The sequence below is a fragment of the Ictalurus furcatus genome, chromosome 12 (assembly GCF_023375685.1).
Source record: "Ictalurus furcatus strain D&B chromosome 12, Billie_1.0, whole genome shotgun sequence".
Lineage (NCBI taxonomy): Eukaryota > Metazoa > Chordata > Actinopteri > Siluriformes > Ictaluridae > Ictalurus > Ictalurus furcatus.
In genome coordinates this window covers 9369162-9393665 of record NC_071266.1, presented here as the reverse complement: position 1 = coordinate 9393665, position 24504 = coordinate 9369162, and the positions used below count along the sequence as shown (strand labels likewise).

General features: G+C 36.5%; 3 protein-coding genes across 6 annotated transcripts; all 3 read right to left on the bottom strand.

The window, feature by feature from the left end:
• Nucleotides 1-1759: 1759 nt before the first annotated feature.
• Nucleotides 1760-12277, bottom strand: sft2d2b (SFT2 domain containing 2b). Of its 2 annotated transcripts, XM_053637227.1 has the most exons (8): nt 12028-12277; nt 10313-10402; nt 8082-8167; nt 7905-7986; nt 7726-7761; nt 7188-7246; nt 4643-4672; nt 1760-4249 (listed from the first exon to the last, which is right to left on the bottom strand). In XM_053637227.1, exons 1-8 carry the CDS (start codon nt 12088-12090, stop codon nt 4210-4212), a joined length of 486 nt encoding a protein of 161 aa, XP_053493202.1. In that variant the 5' UTR covers nt 12091-12277; the 3' UTR covers nt 1760-4209. The 2 variants fall into 2 exon arrangements, with proteins under 2 accessions (XP_053493202.1, XP_053493201.1); XM_053637226.1 differs by lacking the exon at nt 12028-12277 and having other exon boundaries at nt 10068-11633.
• A 2101-nt stretch (nt 12278-14378) lies between these two features.
• si:ch211-207l14.1 (uncharacterized) lies at nt 14379-17631 on the bottom strand. 2 transcript variants are annotated; one of them, XM_053637229.1, is made up of 4 exons: nt 17268-17631; nt 15426-15686; nt 15019-15117; nt 14379-14478 (listed from the first exon to the last, which is right to left on the bottom strand). In XM_053637229.1, the coding sequence occupies exons 1-4, from the start codon at nt 17454-17456 to the stop codon at nt 14470-14472; spliced, it is 558 nt and encodes a 185-aa protein (XP_053493204.1). In that variant the 5' UTR covers nt 17457-17631; the 3' UTR covers nt 14379-14469. The 2 variants fall into 2 exon arrangements, with proteins under 2 accessions (XP_053493204.1, XP_053493203.1); XM_053637228.1 differs by lacking the exon at nt 14379-14478 and having other exon boundaries at nt 14853-15117.
• A 482-nt stretch (nt 17632-18113) lies between these two features.
• zgc:112023 (PI-PLC X domain-containing protein 1) lies at nt 18114-24072 on the bottom strand. Of its 2 annotated transcripts, XM_053637224.1 has the most exons (6): nt 23888-24072; nt 23673-23809; nt 22042-22170; nt 21204-21359; nt 20943-21123; nt 18114-19104 (listed from the first exon to the last, which is right to left on the bottom strand). In XM_053637224.1, exons 1-6 carry the CDS (start codon nt 23991-23993, stop codon nt 18863-18865), a joined length of 951 nt encoding a protein of 316 aa, XP_053493199.1. In that variant the 5' UTR covers nt 23994-24072; the 3' UTR covers nt 18114-18862. The 2 variants fall into 2 exon arrangements, with proteins under 2 accessions (XP_053493199.1, XP_053493200.1); XM_053637225.1 differs by lacking the exon at nt 21204-21359 and having other exon boundaries at nt 20943-21137.
• Between the last annotated feature and the right edge of the window lie 432 nt (nt 24073-24504).

Below are 24504 nucleotides of genomic sequence, written 5' to 3'. Positions count from 1 at the left end.
ACATGGACATGTGAAAATATTTTTTAGAGATCTCGTTTAATCACGTATCCTCCATGTATTCCCGATCCAAACCATTTAGTCATTATTCCGTTATTAATCAAAAGGCATCACGCGTTGTGTTACAGATAAACAAGCAGACAGTCTATTATTAACATTTGAATACAGTCTTAATCATGCTTTTTTTTCTCTCTCTCTCTCTCTCTTCTTCATCCGGACATGTCAGTGTTCAGCTCTGACGCACATTTGCGTAAAATGCGCAGTGCTGAAGAGCAAAGCATTTAAGAGACACTTCACATGCACAAAGCACACATCAAAGCAGCTCTCAACTCACGGACGAGGGAAACTTTGATTATAGCAAAAAAAAAAAAAGATAGAAGAAAAGATAACATTTTGTACAAAAAGAAAAAGAAATAAAAAAAAGGGGAGGGGGAAAGTTTATCCATTGCACCAATGTCATTCAGAGAATATCAATTATTATGAAACGACAGAATAGAGAAATTAAAGTCTATTATGACAGAATATTTAGTAACGGAAAAGGTTATTGATAGTCGAGATAATGACGCGTACATTCTCAAAACAAAAGGGTACTCAACTGTATACTTGTCTTTGTTCCCTTTCCCTAGAAGGATGTGGACTGTCCCTTTAAAGTTTTACTCGAAAAGAATAATGACAATTTCCTAGTGAAAGCTATAGGCTACATGATACATACAGTGTGAAGGGTGAATAAAATGCTGCCTGTGCTACCATTAAACCGTAAAATGGTACAAAAAAGGTACCACCCCAGCAACGAGGAAGGATATCCTACAGTACGCTTTTTCCTGTCCCAATTTAAAAATCAAAACAAAAGCAAAGACAAAAACAAAGCATCGGGAAGTAAGCACGTGTAAGAGAGACTAAAACATTATTATTATTATTATTATTATTATTATTAATTATTATTATTATTGAGTTTAGTTTTGTTTATAATATAAATGATAATTAAATATTTACTGAGAGAAATGCAAATGCTCATGATAAACCGGCATGGCAAACTTTTGACTCCCAAAATGTATATCCAAATGCAATTATTACAGGATAAAAACTAAATAAGCCACGCATCTGCGCAATCTTGTAGGAACTCCGAAACTGAAAGGGTTGCTTGTGTGTTTGTATTTTTAATCGTCTGTAAGAATCTAAAAAACAAAACTAAGTGAACAAAAAACAAAGCGTTTATTAGGTTGTAACTGGGGGGAAATGTACTGTGATGTTGATGAGGAGGAGGATGAGGATGAGAAGTTCTGGATAATGCAGTGATATTATGTTGTCAGGATATTTAAGGTGCTTGTGAGATACAATGCTCTGACTCGTGCGTGTCGGTGTTAAAGTCTGAGCAGTAACTGCAGCCGCGCTGTCGGAGGTGTGCGGGTTTGTCCGCATCATCACCGCACTGGTCTTCAGCTTTTAACCTGAGATCGGGAAAGCACACTGGATGTTCCAGGCGGAAACCTGATCCCGCAGCTGCCGCGCGGAGATTTAGAGGATTTAACGGCGTCACGCACGCGAAAAGGTCTCATTAAACGGAAGCTCCTGCATACTGCACAAACGAGGAGGAAAACACCAACACGCAGGGATGATCAAGTCTTAATGTGCAGATCAGATGGAAGTGATGCGAATATGCGGGGATCCGCCACAGCGCGTGGCTTTACGCTTTTTAGATCAGACTCCAAACTAACTTTTTTGAAGATTTATGACGTCAATTAGAAAGACTGAGAAATCTGTCCAGACTTAAATAAGATTTTAATGATATTTGTTCATAAGGGCTGCAACTGGTAACATCAGACACATTTCACACGTATACAACAGAGGAAATGTTTTAGTATCCTACAGCACAGAAAGTGAGCCTCAATAGACAGTAGGTTAATCATTAAATAACACGAGGCAAACTAAAAGCTGTAACACAAGACACAAGATAACCCTGTTGACATTATTGGAAAATCCAGGCACTCATCAGAAATGTAAAAGTAACATATTACTTTAAAAAAAAAAAAAAAGGCATGACAAATCTCTTCAACATCATGACAAGATCATAGTACAGAAACAGAAATCTACTTGTGGATGATTATGATGTGTTTCCGGAGCTGTTTAGCTTCAAAACTAATGCACTGCTGAGGAAATTATAGTATTATCTTCTGAAATTGTAATATAGGCTTAATTTCAAGCATCCATTTTGTGCATGACCTTTTACAACACAGGCTACTTTTTGTTTTTAAGTCTCTCACACACAATTTTCATGCTTCGTAGCACACACGGGAAATGCTGACTGACTCTTCCCATGTCAGCTTAAAACTCAAACACATTATTATAGCCTGGAAAGACCAGCAGTTAAAAAAAACAAAAAAAACAAAACAAAAAAAACAAACAAACAAAAAAAAAAACAGTGATCAACAACAACAACAAAAAAACAAAAACAAAGCTTTGTGGAAATGTATAACATGTAGAAATAATATGAGCAGAATTCAGTTATGTAAACAGAGAAAACAACAGGATGATTAAGAAATCTTCGGTAACAAAAATGACAAAAAAATGTCAAAAACATACAAACAGACAAACAACCAAAAACCCCAACAAATGTTGAGTGTTAAATTCAATCTCAAGTATCCAGATTTATAAAATAATTCAATCCAGGGATAGGCTTAATCTAATTTAATGTAATCTAATCCAAGAACTAAAAGTGGTTACCATGTTAAAATGTTATGACCAAAACATGGCTGGTTACAAAAAAAAAACCCAACAACTTTACAGTAACCTTTATACTATTTCTAAAAATGATCTCTATTAAATTATAAAGGCATCTTCTTGTCAATTTTTGACAACACCACACATCGCAATTTAAAGTGCACCTATTATGGTTTATGAAATATTACCTTTCATGTAGTGTGTTATAAAGCTGTTTTTGAATTTAAAAAGTCTGAAGTTTAAAAAATCAAAGCGCACGACAGAGTTATTGACTCCCAAAAGAAGGAATCGATTCTGAACAGCTGAGATGAGTCGTTAGTAATTCCAGACTTTACTTCCTGTACTAACCTAGGTAGGTTTGTAACAAAAAGCCCCGCCTCTGATCTTCATCGGCTGCTCGCTGACAGCGGTGGACCAATCACAACAGACTGGGATGTCTGACCAATCAGAGCAGAGTATGTTCTCTGACAGGGGGAGTTTAGAATGAATCATTTAACGAGTCGTTTGTGACACTGGGGGAAAAAAGGTAATGCTGCAGTTTAAATTATGAGCACATTAAAGTGTTTTTTTTTTTATCTTGGATGCATGTAAATGTATTGTATGAGACCTTTAAAACAAAATTAGGCACGTTTCAAAACCATAATAGGTGCGCTTTAAAGCTGCAATAGCCAATATTCTTCATGTCTTCCTACTACAAATAATAGGCAGAATTATGTAGAAATGATTACAAAAATAATAGCTGAAGCCATTTTCACAGAACAAATGTAGCTGATTAAAAAAAAAAAAAAGTTTGGAAACCTGCCTTCTGGTCCAGGATGGTTGTTTGTACTTGGATTTGTCCTCTTGTCAATCATATTATAGACACGCCCCCAACGCCCCTTCACATTCTCTTGAATCATTATGAGAATTTTGCATGTTTTATCTGTTTATATGTTAGGAGTTGTAACTTTCAGTTTTCGGGCAGCACAATGTCTGAGTGAGCTTGAATGGTAACTCTAGTTAACATGCTAACTCCAGTTGAACCGATGTAAGTTTTGAGAGCTGAGCTCAGGGGTGGAAATAGGGGTGGGCTCAGTGAGTTTAAAAAAAAATAAAAAATCATTCAAATCTTATTCAACCCATTGAACTGTTAGAAACCTTTTCCCCCTACAAACTTTTACCTAATGCACCTCTGAGTCGTATTAAATTCACGTCTGATTCCTTCACCTACTTGTAAAAGAGAATATGTGTGTTCATACACATTCCTGGAGAGCAGCCAAGCATCAGGAGAGGAAACGCACACCTGCAGTGTGTGTGTGTGTGCGCGTGTGTGTGTGTGTGTGTGTGTGTGTGTCAGGCAATAGAGTGGGCGCTCGAGTGGGCACTAGCAGCGGGCACTCAGGGCGTAGCAGAGCTGAAGCGAGATCAGGCGCCGAGAAAGAGAGAGGGAGAGGAAGAGAGGGAGAGGGAGAACGGTTGGGCGAGAGAGGTCCGAGCTCCACACGCCACTACACATCACTTCAAACACATGGAGAACATCTTAATCAGCGCGTCCCTGCATTAAAACAAACACAAATCAGTAAACAGCCGGCCGCAGCCAAAAAAGCAGAAGTGTGAAAAGTCTGTTTTGGTCACTTGAGCGAGAGCCATAAATAAATGGAACCTCTGACTCTGGACTCATTTGAATCAGGGGCGGCCGAATGACCGCTTTACAGCTTTAGCACTTTACAGAACGGATTTAAAAACGGAAAACTGAACTTCAAAGTGCTGACTTAAGATAGAAATCTTACAGTTTTAGATCAAAAAATGATATTTAGCACTACAATATTTTTCACTGGACACTACAAAATGATTGGATTTACATGACAGTGCTGTAAATGAAATGTTTCTGCACACTGCAGTGTAGTAACTGTAAAAATAGATAGATAGTAGAAGGTCAAAGACTCACCTTGCAAATGGAATATATGACAAGCTGTACCTGTAACAGAAAAGAGTAAGAAAAATTATAGTATTTGAATAATGTTTGTATGGAATAAAACACTTTGGGGGCGTGCTTTTATAAGAAACTAATCAACTACGGGGCAACAACACATGCAGAAGTGGTTTATTTATCTTACAGAACAGCAATAGGACAAAGATTACAAGTTTTAATTTATTTAAGAATATGTACATTTTATCCATTTGTAGTTACAACCCCAATTCTGAAAAAAGTTGGGACAGAATGGAAAATGCTAATAAAAACAAAGAGGAGTGATTTTGTAAATGTACTTTGACTTGTATTTGATGTTTTACCTAATCAACGGCATAGTTTTTTAAAAAATTGTTGCACGCAACACAGGGGCAATTTAGGACTAATAGCGATGTGACAAGTTGGAATAAGAAGGTGATGTGAAACAGGTGAGGCAATCGTCTAATCATAGTATAGAAGGAGCCTCCAAAAAAGCCTAGTCCTTCAAGAGCAAGGACGGGTCAAGGCTCGCCAATCTTCCAACAGATGCATCAGCGAATAATCCAACACTTTGAGAACAACATTCCCCAAACTCAAATCTGTAGGATTTTGGGCATTTCACCTTCTACAGTGCGCAATATAATAAAAAATTCAAGGAATCTGTTCAAATCTCCGTGCGTAAAGGGCAAGCCTGAAAACCACTTCTGAATGCATGTGATCTCTGATCCCTCAGACGTCATCAGCACTGTCCAGAAGCGCCGCTGACTTCTCTGGGCTCGATCTCATCTGAGATGGACAGTAGCACAGTGGAATCGTGTTTTGTGGTCAGAAGAGTAACATTTCAAATAATTTTTGGACAAAACAGCCGTCGTGTTCTCCGGGCCAAAGAGGAAAAGGACTGTCCAAGCTGTTATCAGCGTCAGGACCAAAAGCCAGCGTCTGTCATGGTATAATGTGTGTCAGTGCCCATGGCATGTAACTTGCACAACTGTGAGGGCATCATTAATGCAGAAAGATATGTACACGTTTTGGACTAACATATGCTGCCATCCAGAGCAGGACAACGCCAAACCACATTCTGCCCGGATCACAAGCGCATGGTTGCGTAAGCAGAGAGTGCGGGTGCTAGCATGGCCTGCCTGCAGTCCTGATCTGTCTCTGATTGAGAATGTGTGGTGCATTATGAAGCGCAAAATAAGGCAACGAAGTGAATGAAATGCATAATGGATGAATATGGGAAAATTCCACTTGTTAAACTTAAGCAGCTGATATCTTCAGTGCCCAAACACTTAATAAGTGTTGTTAAAAGAAATGGACTGGGATTGTACATTTAATATCATGGAACATCTCCGAGACAACTTTGACTTACGTTATAGCACCTATAAACAGTCCCTTGCCAGCCTCTTTTTTCTCTCTCTTTAACTTAACAGGACAAAAAGGTGCAGCTTGTCATGTTACTAAGAAGTTCTCTATCCTGAAGACACTACCACAGAAAGACTGACAGAAAACTTCATCAGATCAATGATTAAATGTTTTTCATTGTTTTTCGTCCAAAGAAGTCCCTGTATGACTGTGTGTTACTATAGAAACGAGAACATACTGTATAACATAGAACCAGGGCATTAAAGTGCACCCATTATGTTTTTTCAAATATTACCTTTCATGTAGTGTGTTATAGAGCTGTTTTTGAATGTAAAAACATCTGAAAAGTTTCAAAAATCAAAGCGCACGACAAACGGAGTTATTGACTCCCAAAAGAAGGAAGTGATTCTGAACAGCTGAAACGGGTCATTAGTAATTCCAGACTTTACTTCCTGTACAAACCTACATAGGTTTGTAACAAAAAGCCCCGCCTCTGATCTTCACTGGCTGCTTGCAAACAGCGGTAGACCAATCACAACAGACTGGGACATCTGACCAATCAGAGCAGAGTATGGTCTCTGAAAGGAGGAGTTTAGAATGAATCCTTTAGAATGAATCATTTAACGGGTCGTTTGTGACACTGGGGGGAAAAAGGTAATGCTGCAGTTTAAATTATGAGCATATTAAAGTGTTTTTTTTATCTTGGATGCATGTAAATCTATTGTATGAGACCTTTAAAACAAAATTAGGCACGTTTCAAAACCATAATAGGTGCGCTTTAATATAAACCTGCAATTTTAAATACAGTAACAGGTAAAAAAAATATCACACATCTGACGATTTCTTTAAACCTCTACATCACAGAGACGCCGTTTTTCAACACGAAAACCCGTTTTCTTAAAAAAACAAAAACATAATTTAACTCTACAGAGAGCTGTTGGGAAGAACAAAGCCTGCAACGTCCGCACACTCACATAAACAAACCTGGCAGCATGCTGGAGAAATAATTGGCTTCTTTTTTTTTTTTTCTAAATAAAAAAATTACCATTTCATTTCATTGCCAGAAGAGAGGAAGCCAGCGTCTGTGCTTCGTCCAAGTCAACAGTCAGGAAAATGTCACACATTTATGCTGAACGTTTTTGATCAACACGGCGGCTGTGAATTGAGTAAGTGGTCCACTCACCAAGTTAAAGCCAGGAACTGGAGGATGCAGAAGAGCACGGCCAGGCCTTTGTTTTGCCACTGACAGGGTAGCAACATAGAGCACAGGGTGTTTACTCATTTCCCAGATGAATACTCAGGAAACATAAGAGTTAGGTATGTGCTGATAATCGGTTATATATAAATAACGCCAATCCCTAATAAACTCATTTAGTAGGCAGTGTTTTTTCGGGCAGCGTTTGCATTCCCAAGATAACATCTGTCTCATTAGACAGGTAACTGAAAGACATCGGGCTTGTGTTTGGACGCATTTCTACAAGAATTGCATTATCATAATTCTGCTTTACTAGAATTCTGGTTATGGGAAAGTTTGAGAAACAGCGCATATGTAAATTGTAAATAAAAAAAGACATAATAATGTAGGCAGTTATCATGTTATGATGAAGGAATTAATTAATATGGGCACATACCTAAATCTCAAAAATATGAATATACATAAAACAAGAATATACTAAATATACATATATACAGAACATATCAAATATACTAAAAATAATTACCCAAAATGCAGAGCAAAGTGTCAACACAAGGCACGTCTGCAAAATAAAATGGGCAAAATTATTTCTTTATACAGTGTACAATTTCTTTAAAAAAAATAAAAATCGCATGGATAGAAATAATGTACAGAATGTGCCTTCATACACATGGACAGTGCATCTGTGTGTGTGTGCGCACTCACGATCATGACGGCCGTCGCCAGCGCTCTCGTCTTGTCACACATCCTCTTCAGCTGATTCAACGGCCCCATCAAAAACACGGTGCTAGAACGCAAATAAAAGACTCGTTTTTTTTTTTTACAGCCTCAAAACACTATTTAATCTTCACGTCTGCTGAACTTTAAAGCTGTCACTCTTACCTTAGGAGCGAGGCAATGTTGCCAAAGGTGTAGAAGACGGCGAACAAGATCAGTCCTTTTTTAGGAACCCAGAGCAAACACGATCCCTGGATATTCACATTGACATGCATTCATTTGATGGAGTGAGTAATCACAACAGAAGCAATATATGTATATGTATGTGATTATTTATATAGTATGTGTGTGTATACTGTATGTACAGTACTGTGCATATATTATATATATATTATATATTATATATATATATATATACACACACACACACACACACATACACACATACAGAGAGAGAGAGAGAATTTTGTACAAATTTTGTTGTTTATTTTATGACTGCATTATCAAAATTTCCAAACCTTATTTTATGCTAAATAAAAATGCCTGTCCGTCAGTAAAGAAAGCAACACGTTATATGACGGACCCCTTTTCATATAAAAACATAACGATGGCTGCTGCAATGAAAAAAGGAGCAAGTCAACGTCTTCAGAAGAGCTGTGGTGGATTCTCCAAGCTTCTGAGTAAAACTTATCAGCTAATTTCCTTATAAAACTGCACACGTTGTACCTGAGACTACAGCGAATATTGAATTTGTTTAGTTTATTCAGTCCGTACAAGATTCCGCTGAGTTTTTTTTGTGATCGTTGTAGCCAAAAATGCTTGATTTCACGGCAGCTTTTTTCTACATTTGCGATGCAACTTGTGGAGTTTTTTGTGCTTTTTTTGTGTGAAAAACGACTTGAATTGGTGAAATCACAATTTTGCAGTCTTTTGCAGTGGTGTTTGTTGGTAAATGAGAGCTTTTAGCTGTACTCATGTTCGACGCACGTGAATAGAATAGGGCTTTGACTGAATGCGCGTTGTGATAACGTCACATGACGTGTCTCGGCCCAAATCTGCAGTAATTTTGAAAAATTGCAAGCTCGTCTGTGGAGTTTCCTTGATTTTACGTTCATTTCTGCGATCACAAAATCCTGGAGGGACTAATTTATTACTGATTACTGCTCTTTATAGTATTCATTTATGCAGAAACGTTTCATTTGATTATTTCTTATAAGCATGTGCACACAACTTTTGCACACAACAATACTTTGTAAACATATAAACATACCAATGTAGTAAAAACGGCAGCTTTCAAAGAAACACAACATTTCAGACAAAAGGCTTTCCACAGCCTTTCATCACCTACACTTTATTTTTCCCTCCATATTTATCAGACGTACACTCCAATCACTCCCTAGATCAGAGGTATTCAACTAAACTAAAATATGGGGTCTAGCTATTGCTTACAAATGTCCAGATAAGCAATAAATATGACTGAATGGCGACAGCACGCTTACTTTTTTACACTTAAGCACTAGTAATAAGTTCATGGCTACTCCATTTTGATTTCCTTTTGGTTCTGAACAGAAATGATATTTTCCCCGTTCCACACCATTCCCTCTTTAGTTAGAAACCGGCTCGAATGAAATAAAAGAATTAGTTAATAAAGATATTTACATTAATATTTACTTTGCTCATAGGAAGCCAGGGTATATATAAAACCAGAAATGTGTGACCGAAATGTTTAGCATTTTAACATTTTCATAGCATACTTCTCATTTTTCAGCGTGCGTGTGTGCAGAATCATAGGAAAAATATGCAAGACACGGATTTTCCTGGAATCTACTCATCGTCAGAAACCTGCCCGATACTATATCTAAAGTCAAGTCTTCCTATAGCCAGGTGTGCAGGAAGTGACGACTTCGGGACAGGAATCTAGGCATATTGGGAAAATGTTTACGTTTACACGATCACACTGGATGAATACGGAAAAATAATGTCATTTATCGGTTAAGCACTTAAAAACCCAAACTATTTCACGCTGAAACAACTGAGTGTTTTCGATTATGTTCAAAGACGTAAGTTTCCGTTTCTGTTCAATGTTTTGAATCCCTGATTAATCAGACATCAGTTTGACGTGGTTGTGTTTTGTTTCACAGTAACACTTACTAGAGCCACAGATTCTGAACGGATGAGATATCTAGTCTGAACTTTCCATTCTGTCCATGTGTCTTTAAACATCATGTTGACATCAAAGTTTGTTGACAGTTCTTTAATCAGACTAAGGAGGGTAAATAAAATATAAAAACAGATAAAAGTGTTAAAACTCCTTTTCCTTTCTTGATAAGCTTCCAAACCATGCTGGTTCATGTAGTATCCCATGTAAAACAACTTTAGACTCTGAATCAGCTTACCAGGATGGAACAGACGACTCCCAAGACAAAGCAGGCGATAAAAGCCTTGACGCGTGTTCCCCAGCCCAGCGTGGTCACGTCTCCCGCCGACTATAGAATAACAACAAACATACCAAGTTATCACCAAAAACATATACAGGACAATATAACATATTAAATAATATGCTTTCCAATCATCCACTTCGGTCCGGATCGTTCCACAGAAAAATGAACTGTTTAACCATATCACCTCTACATCCTGTCAAGAACCACTTCAAACCTGTTCCAACCATATTTATCTAATGTATATGCAAAACATTTATCATTCTCTTGTCTCTTGTAGTGTACTTGAAGTCTTAATGACTCAGACAATGAGACACGAGTCAACAAGGGTTCAAATGCCACATCTGTAACACTGAAACTGGCCAATTCATATTAGGAATATAATACAATATATGTATATATATATATCTGTTAAGATGTTCTAAACTTCTTTAAATCAGGTTTGGAGTCTGAAGAAAGTCACTTCTTAATTTTAAACAGTTTTTCTCGGGATGTCCTGTTACAGCATTCACACACGTTTCTGTTTTCACTTCTTGGGATTCTGTTTTTATAGATAAATTGTAAACTATTTTTTTTTAATGAATTACATCTTTCCTTGTCCCCTTGTTTAATGACTTAAAATATAACTCAAAGTGCTTTACAGTGGGAAGCAAAACAAACAAACAAACAAAAAAAAAACAACGATAGAGAAATAAAGAAACAAAATACTCAAATAGTCGACTAATAATATAATAATAGTTCAGTTAGAACTTCAGATAGAAGAAAATAATAACAATATAACATATATTATAAAAAGCATAGACAAAATAGAAAGAATAAAGGTACAAATATCTAAAGTACTATTAATGGAATATAGAAAAGTTCTACAATTCTGTAATATATAAAATCATGCTCAATAACTAACTAAATAAATGAGTAAACAAACAAACAACAATAATTAAAAAAAAACGTTTCAATGTAGAAATGTAGATTCAGAATATTTCCCATCATATTTATTTATAGCACTTGTCCTAATTCTATTACACTACTCTAGTGTGGGTAAAACACAAAAAGTGTTATTAAAACAATAATTAAATCGTAAAATAGATCAATAACAGTGCAACAGGAAAAATACATTTAAAATAATAATATTAAAATGTATAATAAAAAAGTGTGTGCAAAATAGAATAAAGAAGCTATAATTAAAATGATATAAAAAGAAATACAGGATAAAACTACAATAGGCTACATAAAATATGTACAATAAAAAATAAATAAAAACAATTTTAAGCTAACACTGAAGTAAAAGCAAGGCAAACAATAAACGCTAATTAAATGCTAGCGTGCAAAAATGTTTTAGTTTTTTATTTATTGACATAATTATGGATAGATGAAGCCTGATGAATGATTGAATTCATTTTTATGAAATATTATTATAGTATAGAGTTAATCTGTGTGGTCAGTAAACACACAAAACCACAAGCCCTCTCATTAGGAGATCTAGATAACTCAGAGTTCATGTAACACATGATATTTTATAAAGAGAACACAGTTAATGAACACTAGTTAATGACAACTAGTTAAACTAGTAAACAGCTCTTAGTGACAGCTCGTGTAGAAGTTATCACGGCCTGTGCGAAATAAAGTGTGAAATGAAATAAAGTGTAAAGTGTAAATTATTTCTCCTTTGGTACCTGCAGCACGTTCAGGTCGTCATTTCCGTCCTGACCGCTCAGAACTTTCTTTAATTTATCCATCACGCTTGGAAATAAATTACTTTTATACAATTTAATGTAATCTCCCTCGCGCGGATAAAAATTACGACCGACTTTCTCTTCTTCCTGTTTGCACGAGCAACAGGTGAACAAGACAGAACTTCCGCCTGTAGCCTCAGCAACGACTGGAATGACGTCATTACGTACGTATGAAGTTCTCGCGTAACGGGCGTGCCTCTGTAATGTTTATAGTATTTAAAATAATAATAATAATAAAATATATATATATATATAGTCTTAAAATCCAATTTAAATAGGCTAAATGAATAAATATATACTTAAAACATTTAATTTTGATATATTAAAATTAATTATTAATTAAATATGTTAATATCCGAATTATTCATGCAAAAATATTCTCAAATGTCCCCATTTAGAAAATATCTTGTACATGTTCTGTTTAAAAAATAAAATGTGTTCATAATTTAACCAAAAAAAACCCCCACCCCTCTAAATAGTCCATGTGTATAGCCTTAGTACATATAAATTCCTGAAAAACAATAGTAATCCCATATTACACAACATGACCAAAAGTATGAGGACACCAAACCATCATGCCTATATGTGCTTGTTAACTGCTGAATATTTCCCCTCAAACCTAAACTGGATTAAAATGTAGATTCAAAATATTGTTTACATGCTGCGGCAATTATTATTATTATTTTTTAACTTTACCAAGTTAATTAACACACAAAGATTGGAGCAACATGCAACACAGGTTAATATGGAATAGCTTTTCCTTCAGATTTTTCTTTCAAACAGCAGAATCTTTGGGGTAAATTTGCATACAGACTTTTACGCACAGATATTTTATTGGCATTCAGTTTAAATGGCTTCCCACAGATGACAGACAAGATATCAAAAGAAGTGTATTAACCTGAAGTGGGTCCTAATTTTGAAACTCCTACAAGACTTTTTGGCTAAATAGAACCCTTTTGATGTAATTTGTAGTTTCATTGAAAAGTACTGAGCTTCAGATTAAACCCACTGAACTATTTTATGAAGTAAAACAATGAAACTAATTGGAAGGGTATATAGATAACATTGTGAAATGTCTGTAGTCTGGACCTGCCGATGTCTCCTCAGAGTTTTAGAGCTTAATTCAAGTCAGTTTGGCTTATAGCCGTAGTAACTAAATAACAACTTTTATTAGAAGTCTGTAGTGGAGCTGTTGACAGTTGATCTGCAGGATTTACTGAAGTCTTGTGCAATCCCATTACACATCATTTATTTCAACAGATTCAAATCCATTGATCTGTGGATGGACAGTCCAATTTCTTCATTCTAACAGATTTAGATAGGTGGTAGTGAAGCATTAGGGCACTTTGACACGAGCGGATGTCCAGTACAGAGGCTCGGGCATGGCCATGCGTTTATGACATATCGGGCAAGTCTGCTTCATCCACAACCACTCCTGTATACACTGAAAGAGAAAGAACACAATGAGTAATAAATGTAGAGCAGATAGCTGATATTTGTACAGTCTAAAGCATGGTTCTGGGTGAGCTCTGTCTAAACTGGACTTATATTTAGTTATACAAGTCATGACAAGTCAAGACAATTGGACCAGATTCAAGTTTATTCAATTATATTGTGATATGGTTAGTGATTCAGGTGCTAATTTGTTAATTAGCACCAGTTATTAATTAATTTGGTGTATTTTTGTTGTTCCAGTAAAAAGTTAGTGCTTGTATATCTCTCTGATGTCACAGGCACAGCACAGTCCATCCATACATCCATTTTCCATATGGTTTATCCTACACAGGGTCGCAGGGAACAAGGCAGGGTGTGCCAACCCATTACAGGGCACAACTGAACACATATGGACAATTTAGAGATGCCAATCAGCCTACAGCACATGTCGTTGGCCTGGGGGAGGAAACCCCCAAAGCACAGGGAGAACATGCAAACTCTGCGCACACAGGACGGAGGTAGGATTTGAACCACCAACCCAGAGGTGCGAGGCAAACATGCTCCCGTGCCCCCTGGATGAAAATAAATAATAACCATCAGGTTATGTTGTTAGCACCTAAAAACAAAAGAGCACAAGCTTCTTTTCACACTCACCATTTTCCTGTAATGTTCAATGTCATATTAATGAGAAATCCAAGAGAAAGCACCATACAGTAGGTAAATGAGCCACATTAAGGCAGAGACTCATCTCGGCTAGTTAGCATTCTACATGATTATGTTGAAGGTGCTGTTAGCATGAAAGATGAAGCTTTGGAAGCTGATATGTTTGCTTGGAGAGTACAGATGAGGAGGTGAGACAGTTGGAGTGACTAAAGCACTAAAGCGCATCTGCATCGCTCTCTTTAGCTTGAGATGAAGTGAGGGATAAATCTCACTGCACCATTGCAGTTAACCAAACTGTGAAGTGAAAAAAGACCAACATGTCGATGAAAGGTGTTTAAACTAAAAAGAGACAACTCAGAATCTCATTAATAAATTAAGATGGGACGTCATTGAAGGTAATGTGTTAATGATAAAGATTCATATGAAAGACGTTATGTGTCTGTACTTTATTCCTATACCCATGTACCTATAAGTATCTTTTTTGGATATTATTATTATTTCTTTGCTGAAAATGAATTCTCAATCTTATTAATCATATTCAATTACACTTCCACGAAATCATATTCAATTACACTTCCATGAAAAAAACTCTAATTCTTTTAAACTCCTTTATTCCTTACATTTTCATTTACACTCAAGTGTTCATTGCAAATCTCAAAAGGCATGACTATATATTTTTCACTATATTGTTTAGTATATAGAGTTAATATTTTGCTGGTTATGTTGTCTTTATTTATTATTGTATTATTGCATTATTATTATTGCATCATACCATAACCAAAAACTTTTTTTTGTACAATTTTCTATGTTCATTGAAAAGCAGGAGTCTCCTACCTCACTGTGGAAGTTGTGTGAACAGTGCAGTTCCCAGATGGTTCCTCCTCTTCTGCACAGATCATCATGGCAAATCAGACACATGCTGTCTGCGTCACTCTGCAACACATACCGCTATATCTGTCAAAACCTGGTCATGTTCTTCCTCCTACAAGAAAAGCACTACATCTACAGTATATTTATCACATGGCAGCGACACACCTATAGAGTTTAATGAAAGGAGTTCTGATTCTTTTCAGTGAGTCAAATCAGAGTTGACTCCTAAACGGCTCATTGACATTTTTTTGCGATTGTTCTTTATTTGAAATTGCTCTCTTGATTACTGATCACTTTCCATACCCTTGGCTACATACAATAGGTATCCATCTTTAACAAGCACCTCTGCTTCATACACACGTACGACTCACTAGTGATATAACGTTGCGGCTCCTGAAGCGTCTCCGCTTTTCTGGGACATGAAGTAAGTTTGGGATGGCAGATGGCCATTTCTCAAGCTTGGATTCGTTCTCCTCATCCTGGTTTCGGTCGTGCTGAGAGTGAAGACCTTGCTTCCTTGCTTCACCATCTTTGAGCCTGTGCCTCATGCCGACTGGGCTTGGAGCCATGGTGGTCATGTGCAGGTGAGTCAGATGAGTCAAATGAGTCAAATGCATAGCACTCAGCTGGGTCTGAGAGATACAGGAGGAAACAAAAATTCCAGAAAATGTAACTATTTGAAAAAAAAAAAAAAACCCTGTTATTTTAATTGAAGTTCTGTTGCACCACATAATTTTAAACATGGATTGACACGTCACAGATTTAAAGCAAAAATACGAGAGATTACAGTAATATAATTGTATACAGTGAGGTTTAATAGTCTGAGACCACGCTGGACATTTTGGAAATTCTTTACTATTCAATATTCAAGATTCCACACTATTTCTAGGCCCCTGTTTAAATGTTAGCAAACGTGTGATATTAAGCATGTTAATTGCTTTGTAAGAAAAGGTCAGGTTTTCCTCATGCCCAATCTCTTCTATTGAATCACGTTTCTTCAGTTTGATCTAAAATAGATCATCAGGTTTTACACAAACATGTGGAGTCCTCACCAGCTCGAGTGTACACTGTCATTAAAGCAAAACGAAAACGATACTGAGAAACTCTGAAATTCAAGTAAATATTTCATTTAAATATTCTACTTTTCACTCAGGTTGTTGTTGATAATCTCATTTGTAATGAAAACGTTTGCATTAAATTGAAAAAGAATGCAAAACAGAATCTGAGGCTAGTGGTCTATAATATAATAATAATGATTGTATAAATAACCTATGTAAACTTTTGGAGACAATTTTTTTTTTCATTTGAACTTGAAATTTGATGGGGTATATATATATATATATATATATATATATATATATATATATATATATATATATATATATATATATATATATATATAAATATACATTTTTACCATCATTTTCCATTTCGGAATATTAAACCTGCTTTGCACAGAGCAATGAAGATTTAAAGATTAAAGGTTTAAACCTGTAATGGAGCAACAGGTTTACCATGAAACTTAAACCAGTGTTCAACGATTCCTGACCTGAAATTCAATCCTGATTACTATTCTTTTTTTTCTTCTTTTTTTTAAATCACGGTTTAGGTTTTGGTTCAACTGGATAAATAGATAAACTTTGATTCCACCAGGGTTAAAGTTACTTTTTCTTGTTGTTGGTACAAAAATTGATGGCAAAATCGATTTATCAACTGCTATTTAAACAGAGAAATATACACAAGACGCATTTAAAAATACACACAGGAAATATTCAATTATAGGAAATATTCAATAAGTCTGAATCAGTATGCTTGTATTTAAAGTACAGTATAATACAATATAAACAGGACTCCACAGAGAGCTCTGTGTTTATTCTGAGGATGAATTTAACCCAGGATAAACTCAAAGACAAATATGTAACATGTAATAAGAACCTTAATTTGCTTTTTGATGTAACATCAGATTTAAAGTACAATCTATTGTAGACAGAAACACATTCTGCTGCATGGTTAATAACTCGTTAATGTTATTTCAAGGGTATAATAGATAGATTGAAAAATTGCATGAAATAGCAAAAAGAAAATAGCAATTCATAGTGATGAATTTTGCTCTACAGGCACACATAGAAATATTTATTTGATTGCTTAATGTCAGGTGAAAACAAAAGTATAACACGCAAATACTTCCTAGTATAACTACTATAGCTGCTAACCGGACACGGAAGGGATGCTCTGCGATTGGCCAGTGAAACACTTGGCCTGAGGATATCCAACCCGCTTTTTTCCCTCTCGGTCTCCATCTCCTTTTCATCATCCTCATCCTCTGTGCTCTCCTGCTCTCTTTCTTCAGCAGGCCACTCTGTGAAAAGTTCCTCCTCCTCTTCCTCTTTCTCCATGATCATTCAGAAATTGTTCCAGACATTCTAGATTTCCTCAAACGGATGTAAGAAGTACAAGCAGGAAAAGGTGGGTCACTCAGGATTGGTCTCTACCTGCTCGTCTCTGGAGTGCCTTATTAAGACCGTGTAATGAGATCCCCCTGGCTCTCCTCAGCCATCTGTCTGCTTTGTGGCTCTAAGCCTAATGCAGCAGCACACAGTACACAAGAGCAGCGCAGGCTCAACTGGCTGCTTGTGAATCCCTAAATAATCTGTTTATCAGGAAGAGGTGGGAAGAGGAGAGAAGGGTGAAAAGGGAGGGAGAAAGTCTCGAATCCATCTCAAAGCAGCTAGTGTAGCTCAAGTCACGATGCTTCTGGAAACCCGATGCTTGTAGAAACTCGATGGAGAGTTTATTCTAGTTCTGTGATCTGCTGCAGTTGAAAACATCAAGTCAACAACAAACAATTAGTGCCAAAGACAGCAGCTATTTCCTGTTCATTACACCCCCACCCCCCCAAACTTTATGGTCACCAATAAACTGGGCTGTTAGTCACCATTACTTTACTTTACTACACCATTAACATTACTACAGTTAATTTTACTTACTGCAGCTTTAATGTTAATTTGCAGAGCTGCACTGAGCCCTGATAAAGGATTAAAATAAAGCATTTACTTATTATCATAATTAAACTGTAGATGTCATTTATAATTTATGGCTTTTTGGATGGTGCTTGAAAAATGAAAAATGCTGCTAATTTGCAATTTACTTACCAAAAGCAAAAATCCAAGAAGATTTTTCTCATGAAACTAGGCAACAATCCCAAATAGAAGGGATTTCTTCACTAATCAATAGAAAACCAGCTTGAAATGTTTTACCATGGCCCTCTTGGTCTCCAGATCTGGTTTGAGTTGTTGAATGCAGTGTCTTAAATTTGATAGATTTATAACAATATAACTTATATGTGTAGAGGAATGTGCGTTCGACTGTGGTCCATGATAAACAAAGCAAACTATAATTAACAATCATCAATTATGATTTTAGAACAGTTACAATAAGGAGGTTTAATCCATATCTGTGCAACCTAGTTTTTGTTGGGTCAAATCGAAACTTTGCCTCACTTAATAATAGCATAAAATAATAGCATAATAGCAATAATAGCAGCTTAATAATAGCATGGAACTCTTTAAAATGGATGGAATAGAGGTGGGAAAATGCTTTACACTTCACCTCAAGGTGGCACCATTTAACTTCACTGCATTGCACTGAATGCTTCAGGCGGTGTTATAAGAGATATATACAAATCTCAATCTATAGACATACAAATCATTTATTTTGTGAATCATCAACTGTACAAACTTCTATTAAAAATATGCTGTACACAAAGTCCAAGTCTTTATGCGAAAGTGTAACATTTTTCTCTCTTTGGTCATCTTTTCGGATCTATATTGAGTCCAATAACAATTTCACAGAATTCGTTTCTCAGAATCCCGACAAAGTCTGCACAGATGATATTGACTGATGTTTTCCGGGAGCCGGGGTGCTGCTTTTTGACCCAGTCCATTAGCACGGTGTAGGACTGGAGCGTCATGCTCTTCATGGACTGTGTGAGATGCGACAGGACGTACCTGGTGTCTTCAGTGAGGTTTATACCGGCCATAAAGAAACCAGCTGATGGATATCACGACATGCACATAAGATTAGAATACACAGTGTTGGTGAAGTCAAGGCCAAAGCAGCACACAAGACAAGATCAGATGAGAAATACTGAGGAATTTTAAAAATAGCAACGGTTACTGCACAATTGTATGTTAAAATGGCAAAAGGCTTGGGTCCAGAGCCATGGTTCTCAAAGTTTGGTCTGGAAAGCATTGCCAAGTCGATCTGTGATTTTGATATTTTGTTATGGCGATGGAAATCACGATACTAAAACCCACCATTATCAAAGTTATATTTGTTTTATAAACCCAACATTTTCAGTTATACAGTCCCATCCGAAACTATTGGAATGGCAACGCCAATTCTTATTTCAATGTCAATACTTATTTCCCCCCACTGTATATGTAGATGTGTTAAATGACATAGAACATAGCACATTTTGTATTACACCACCCGATTTGTAGGCAAGCAAAAATATTGGAACATGTGACTGACAGGCGTTTCTTGCTACCGGAGTGTGTCCTGTTTGTTTTGATTGATTGTCTAAACAATAAATAGCTCTGAACATCTACTCTTGGTTTTAGCCTTCAGTTTCGCCTGTGAAGACTGCATTTGTTTGACATGAAGATCAGAGAGCTGTCTATGGGAGCAAAGCAAGCCATTTTGAAGCTGAGAAAAAAAGGGAAAGTCCATTAGAGGTATTACACAAACATCGGGCATAGCCAATACAACAATTTCTAATGTTGGAAAGTACTGAGCAACAGACACTGAATGGGTCAGCCAAGCAAAACAACAGCAGCTGATGACAGGAACATTGTGAGAGCTGTGAAGAAAACCCCAAAAACGACAGTCAGTGACATCACCAACAATCTCCACAGGGCAGGGTTGACTGTATCACAAAAGCATCACAAAACAAGAAACCAACAATTTGGTGACGTCAGTGAGTCACAGGCTTGATGCAGTTATTGCAAGCAAGGGTTATGGAACCAAATATTACGTGTTATTTACTTTAGTTTAATTCAAGGAATATTTATTCCTATACTTTTGCTCGCCTAAAAATTGGGTAGTCTGATACAAAAGGTTCTATGTTTTATGTTGTTTAACACATCTCGAAGTAAATACCAGGAAATGAAAGCTGAAAATCATACACTCTTGTCTCATATCCATCTTTTGATCTCAAACCCAAATGTCTTTGGTGTATAGAACAAACAAATGATTTGGCCTTGCCGTTCCAATAGTTTCAGAGAAGACTGTATTTATTATCCAGATTTCATAGTAATTAGTACCAAAATATTACTGTACACATTTAAATAATGAGTTTTCACATTCAAATAATTGGATTATTTTGTGTGGCAGAACTCCTGCCTCACAGTTGTTTTGTTTCCGTTTACACAACTGGCAATGTTGCAGCTTCATTTTGAAAGGCATCTAGTATTTCCAGTTTATAATTTGTATCTGGAAGCAAAGTTCCTGGTATCCTGACACTAAACACTCTCAGACAGGCCTACAACTTTGATCGAATTAAAATAGAATTACATCAGAATATTTTGTTAAAACACACATACACACAATATTTAATCACAGAGTTGTTTTTTTTTTGCAGAGAAAAAAGTATGAATAAATGCATCAGAAACTAGATGTTTCCTGTTAGTCCAAATCTGTATGAGTATGTAAACTGTAGCCAAATTAAGCTCAATGATATGTTTCATTATTATTCGTTATTCATCAAGATAAGCAGTGTTTTTGATTTTGAAAGAATGCCTGTTTATGCTTCTGAAAATGATTTTTGGGTTACTTTTTCTGTGCTTTGATACATTTTTACGTAAAATAAACATGAAATAATATCTTACCTGGTCTTCCGGTCTCCTTGTTATGCTCCAGATACGAAATGACCAGGTTCGGGTCGGACTCATTGGCCCACCAGTAATCCCACGCTGGCCAAAGTTCCTCATGCTTGGACCCAGACGGATCAGCGTAGGAGAGAATCACCTGATAACCGTGAGTCCAGCATGCGTTCAGAGAAGGAGTTTCCTGAGAACACCCAGCTAAGTGAGGAGGTCAATAAATTGACACATTTTGGTACTTTGCTTATAGAAAATACAGCTGCTTACTGATTTGGGGCAGAGTTTTTTGCCAAAGAGTTGTATCAAAAAGTCAATGAGGTTGTAGTGCTGCACAGGGTTCACATCATTAAAAGCAGAGAGTGAGATGATCACGACTTCGTTAGTGTGATGCTCTAACCAGTGCGCAACATCAGTGAGCGCCTCCTGAAAAAATATCATTTATTGGGGAGTTAGGTGTAAAGCACTCGTGAAGTGCTTTATTCTACCTATATCACAGAAATAAACAATGAATAAAAAAACATTTCAAATCAGTTTAAAAATTATTAATGAAACATGTATTTTTACTTCATTTGTAGTTACCTTTAATGTTGGGGAATGTTGGCTAAACAAGTTCATTTCTGTTATCACTTGTTAAACAGTTGTTCCCTCACTAGCCTCTCATTTCTTTGTCTTTAAGTTGATACAAAAATGCAGCTTGTCATGTTACAACAAAGCACAAACTCCTCTGTCCTGAAAACTTCAAAAACATTACAACTTTACCTCTGATTGTTACAAAACACTGACAATGGAGACTCCTTCCAAAATGCTAAAAAAAAAAGCATCTCACAGAAAAATTGTTAAATATCTTTTTTGTTTGTTTATTATTTAGTCTTAGATTATATTGAGTGTCTGCCATGTTGCGACAGAGTTATTACTACATAAATAATAACATACTTGAATGAGCGTATTGATATAAACTTGTGATTTGTCTTTCAGCTGGAACTACTTTCAGGGCTGCTGTTACAGAAAATTAATCAACACCTTCTGACTAATCACATTTGAGAATTCAGTTCAGCTCTGTGGTATAATGGCTAACATTATAAGACCGGGTAATGGCGACATTCACCTTTACAGTAAGTAGAGAGTATATTCCATGTGCAAAGTAAAACACCCAGCTTGAATCTTCCTTCTTGTGGGCAATCCTTAGATCGAGAAATCGAATTCCTGAATCCAGCTGACTGGAAATCGACAGCTCCTGAAAAGAAGGAAGAAAAGTGGTGTATTTTATATATATATATATATATATATATATATATATATATATATATATATATATATATATATGTATATATATATATATATATTCTATATTTATATATATATATATATATATATATATATAGAATATATATATTCTATATATTACATCTATTTATATATTTTATATATATATATTTTCCTTGTCGCTGAGGTGGTATTGGCAAGCTTTTTTACGATTAGTATGTACACTACACGACCAAACGTATGTGGACACCTGACCCTCACACCCATATGTGGTTCTTCCCCAAACTGTTACCACGAAGTTTGAAATACACAATTGTATAGGACGTCTTTGTATGCTGTAGCTTCACTGGAACTGAAAGGCCCAAACCTGTTCCAGCATGACAATACACCTGTACACAAAGCAAGCTACATGAAGAAATGGTGTGTAAAGTTTGGAGTGGAAAAACTCAAGTGTCCTGCACAGAGCCCTAACCCCCACAACCCCACTGAACACCTTTGGGATGAACTGGAACTGGAGCCTCCTCACCCGACATCAGTACCAGACCTCAACCTCACTGAATGAGAACAAATTCATATTTCGAACAATCCACAAGGACCCGCTCACTCCACAACAATTATATTCTATATATTTTAACAGTCATTTATATATACGCTACTTTATTTTATTAATATTTAACATTAATAATATTAACATTGGACATTTAAAATTGAATCAAAACATTTCAAGATTTTATTTATTTTACATTTTATTGTTGGTGTGACATTTAATTTGACTTTCTGAATGATCTGTTCTTTATTTTATCCGTCAACACAACACTTGAACTTGTGTACCACTCACAAGGATTTTTTTGTTGTTGAAAATTATCATTTCATTTGCAAATAAATTAAAAATAAATCCATTAATGGACGATCGTCTGCTCAGCTAACGTGATATTTGTGAATGCAGGCTAATAACCATATTGGTTCATTTTAAAAACATATCTTAAATTGTTCTTACATTTGAAGGCCATATGATATATTTTAATATATTTTTATATGGACCACCAGCAATTACGCTGCAGACCCCCGCTTGAGAAACACTGTTCTATACCACGCTACAGAATCTAGTGGAAAGCCTTCCCAGAAGAGTGGAGCTTATTATAAGAGCAAAGGGGGACTAAATCTGGAATGGGATGTTCAACAAACACATATGGGAGTGATGGTCATGTGTAGACATACTTTTGGCCATATAGTGTATCTTTTACCTGGGAAGCTGCATGTGGTGTACGATTAATTCACTTTTTGCCCACTTTTGGTCCAATTATGTGTTTTTAAGATACCCGATATTTACGTTTCCAGCTGAAGAATACACACTAAAGGGGTGAAAGATGTACTCTTGATGGTACCACGGTGTCAACAAGCAAAGTACAGTTTGGTACTTTTTTTCTCTGAGAGTGCACACATCTTTTTCTTTTCTTTTTTTTTTTTTTTTACCTGAGTGGTGGCCCACTTCTTTATACACGGCCGGATGACACAGGGTATGATGTGGTCCAGCACGGTCAGTATCCTGGGCTGTGAAGGCAGGACTGCACTGTGCTGGTCCAGACAGTATGTCATGGTATCGTGACTGCCTGAAAGAAAACAGATTCCTGTTTAAAAACCATTAGCAATAAATAAGCAGGATTATGATGGATTAGGACGTCCTATACCGGGTATCGCCAGATCCCACAGAGGAACATCGTGAAGCTGAGGAGGAAGCTGAGACATCCAGTCTGCACATCTGGAATCCAGCAGAGAGCTCCACCCATCAGCCATGCTCTAATTCACACTCCAAAATCATAACCTTCAATGATTTCGCTTCAATAAGCGAAATCAAACTGAGAAGCAAGCTCACTGTGTGTGTGTGTGTGTGTGTGTGTGCGCGCGCGCGTTACCCGGATGGAGGAAGCTAAACAGCACCGCAGTCACATGAACTTCTATGAACTTCCTTAAAAACGCAGCACTGTGCTAAGAAACGGAAGTGTGTGCGCGTGACTGTAGTTAGCATCTTAAATCCGCATTCTCCCGCAATCATTTTTGCACCCGCCCGCCCCGTGATATTCCCAAAAGTGAATTTTGGGGATTTTAGTTGCTAAAATTTAAACTAAAGCAACCTTGGTCAGGATAAAATCGTTATTAAAGATGAATGAATGCGGTAACCCCCCGCACGACAGTTTAAAAAAACGCAATTTCTTTATTTATTGGGTCCTGATGCAACGTCTTTAGTATGAAGAAGCGTTCAGATATGTCACCTTTTGTGTTTTTCCGATTGTAGAACGAGTCAGAG